Below are 2,954 nucleotides of genomic sequence, written 5' to 3' on the forward strand. Positions count from 1 at the left end.
CATGCCTGGCTCGATGATGCCATGGATGAGGTTGAGGACGCAGGTAGGGGTCGAGGGAGACGACGTGGTGGTGGACGTTTCCCGTCCTGTGCAATCGCCACAAGCAACGTTCCACCATACTTGCCATATAGATGGGTGCCGTCAATACTCACCAACGGCTTGCAGTGACGAAATGCCTCGATACAAGGGGGAAAAGTCCAAAACATCCTATGAAAATAAGCCTGGGACTCGTCCACCTGTCCCCCAACTCGAACAGGGCAAGTCCTGATGACAGCTACAGTACCAGGCATCGTCAACTGAACTCCTAACACCCACCGAGGGAGCTCGTTGTACGACTCATCCCAGTCCCTATAGATGATTGCAACCGCCTTCTGCTTCGCCATCCACACCCTCCTATATGTAGACCTAAAGCCAAACTGTGCAGCCGTGGCATTTAGAAGCACCTTGATGTTGACGGATGCGTCAGCCCTAACCATTGGCATAATGAATGTCGCTATCACATGGTAGTCCAAACTCCTATGGTCGCTGGAGATGGAGGTGGCGAGACAGGTATGCGGTCCGTTGTACCGCTTGACTTCCCAGATGCCCTTGCGTTGCCGGAGACTCAACCGAATCAACCATGTGCACCCATTCTCAAACTCAGAACACTTTCCCACGTACCTGCGATAGTCAGACTCAACTACCTTGTACTGTACCCCTCGGCGGATGCTGTACGTCTTCACACTCAACAGCGCCTCATCTTTATCCTTAAATTGTTGACCACCTGGAACTCTGTCATACCGGCAGACCCTTCCGTATCTCTAGTGCCAAATCCAGCAAGCTGCCCAGGATATTCGTCCTGCCTCATGGCATCCAGGTCCAAAGATGAAAAATGGGGTGGGTACTGCTGTGTGCCAGAACTTGATCCACCAGTAGCCCTTATCGGATCACTCGCTCCAACATCATCGCCGCTTTCATCAGCGATCGTATCAGGCTCGACATCATCGTCATCTGGATCATCAAACAATCCCTCTCCAACACCAGCCGGTGTAGGACACTGTACTTCGGTCGGAAGATGTTCCCCATATCCAACCTCGTCTCCAACGTTGCCGCTGAGATCAACAGCAAACGATTGGGAGGCGGCAAGTTGGATCGCTGGCTCATACACTGGGACGGAGGATGAAGCAACCGCAGGTCTCGAGCTCGAACCGGCCACCGCGGCTATAGTGTTGGCATTCCGGTTCGACCCACCCGAGCTGGATACGACGTCAACCAACTTTACCAACATATCTGGTGTCCTGACCTCGGGAAACTGCCTATGAGAAATAAACATGACCTGCAAGTCCTCATCACTCCCGATCGTGAAACAATCATACTTCACCGTATCATGGAGCACCGTGATTGGAATGCGATAGAAAAACTTCTTAACCCTTTTCACTCCTCCCAGACCAAGCTTCACCAGCACGGAGCTAACGAGAGCATCGTAGCTGGTCGTAGGGCTCACGATAATACATAGAGGATCCTTATCAGTGAACTTCACGCCAGACCGAGTTTTTCTCTTAATCGATCCTCTGTGGTGTACTAGCACTAGAAAACTATCCTCACTAGCCATCTCACCTCTTTGATGAGAGCAACGTGAGTTCACAGCATATATATAGAGCTCCGGTTCACAGTAATTCGAATCAACTTCATTCGCACCATATATATATAATTCGAATCAATTCCATTCGAATTACCATGTATTAGTAATTCGAATCTATATGTCTCGAAATATGCAATTCGTCACCATTTCATACTAATTCGAATTACGTGACAATTTTCCATGCATAATTCGGTACAACTTGATTCGAATTACGTGGTAATAGTGATAGGGAGTAATTCGAATTCAATCAATTCGAATTACTTGCAAACCTATTTCGAATCATTTCGATTCGAATTACATAAAAATTTGATCTGGTGGATTGTTGTATCAAAATTTGATTTGGCGGATTTGGGTAAATATGAGCTAGCCTTGGCTCATTTAAGTTTTTTACCCTAAATTCTTACATGAATAATGAATTTATAGCCACCTTAAAATATTTACAAGAAAATATGTAAAACATATACAACCACAAATATACTATTTTGATAGTATCAAAATTTAAAACCCACTTAATTAAAATCCTACTATAAATAATCAATTAATTAAAAAATATCGTAGACATTATAATTAGATAAAAAAAATTATTATTCTTGAATCGTATATATTATCCAAATATGGTATATCTATTTGACAAAAAATTTCATCGGCCCATTAGAATCAATAAACTTAATACATTAGAGTCTAAAGCTACCACCATCGATTAATTTCAATCGTATAATAAACTTCCAACATGAATCCGGTAAGAGGGCCCTTCCCTCTAAAGCTGATAAACACTTCATGCTTCCAACGATTCGAAATTTCGAAGATAGCCTATTAGAGCCTGGCTTAACCGAATCGAGAGGTTTGTTAGGGTTTGGGAAGAGGAAGAGTCTCATGCGGGCGAATCTAGGGGAATCGCGGTAGAGTTGATCGAACACGAGCATCATGTTGTGGAGGTCTCTGTCGTTGGTGACGGAGACGAGAGCATTGAGGTCATCGCTGCCGGGGACTTGGTATTTGAAGAAGTAATCGCCGTTACAGGCGCCGTCAAAGAGGCTGGAGATTTCGGCAACCATGGCTGTGAAGTCAATTCCACGGTCGACATAAAGAAGCTTATTGGTGCCACCGACGTAGGCGAGCTTATTGATGCATCCGGAGGGCTTGATCTCGCCGCCATAGCTGCAGAGAAATTTTGCTTCGTGGATCTCCATGTAACTGAACTTATTATTTTGTATTCTGTGGTTTTGAGTTTGAAATTCGCATAGGCAGCATCAACTTTAATAGTTTAAATAGTCACCTAACAAATCATTTAAAAATAGAATAAGATAATTTAATTTTAATTTTAAAATTTCAA

General features: G+C 44.2%; 2 protein-coding genes across 2 annotated transcripts; both read right to left on the reverse strand.

Moving 5' to 3' along the window:
- LOC107614909 lies at positions 208-1,591 on the reverse strand. Its single transcript, XM_016317036.1, has 4 exons — positions 1,409-1,591; positions 885-1,315; positions 334-771; positions 208-274 (listed from the first exon to the last, which is right to left on the reverse strand). Exons 1-4 carry the CDS (start codon positions 1,589-1,591, stop codon positions 208-210), a joined length of 1,119 nt encoding a protein of 372 aa, XP_016172522.1.
- On the reverse strand, positions 2,296-2,811 carry LOC107614910. The gene has a single exon (XM_016317037.1). The coding sequence runs from the start codon at positions 2,809-2,811 to the stop codon at positions 2,296-2,298; it is 516 nt and encodes a 171-aa protein (XP_016172523.1).

Source organism: Arachis ipaensis, chromosome B09 (genome assembly GCF_000816755.2).
Source record: "Arachis ipaensis cultivar K30076 chromosome B09, Araip1.1, whole genome shotgun sequence".
In the NCBI taxonomy this organism is placed as follows: Eukaryota; Viridiplantae; Streptophyta; class Magnoliopsida; order Fabales; family Fabaceae; genus Arachis; species Arachis ipaensis.

Coding starts and splice junctions, on each gene's coding strand:
- LOC107614910 (XM_016317037.1), bottom strand. CDS start 2,811: ATGGAGATCCACGAAGCAAAATTTCTCTGCAGCTATGGCGGCGAGATC.
- LOC107614909 (XM_016317036.1), bottom strand. CDS start 1,591: ATGGCTAGTGAGGATAGTTTTCTAGTGCTAGTACACCACAGAGGATCG. Junction 772..884: donor TCAAGTTCTGGCACACAGCA/GTACCCACCCCA, acceptor CCGGTATGACAG/AGTTCCAGGTGGTCAACAAT. Junction 275..333: donor TATAGGGACTGGGATGAGTC/GTACAACGAGCT, acceptor CTGGTACTGTAG/CTGTCATCAGGACTTGCCCT.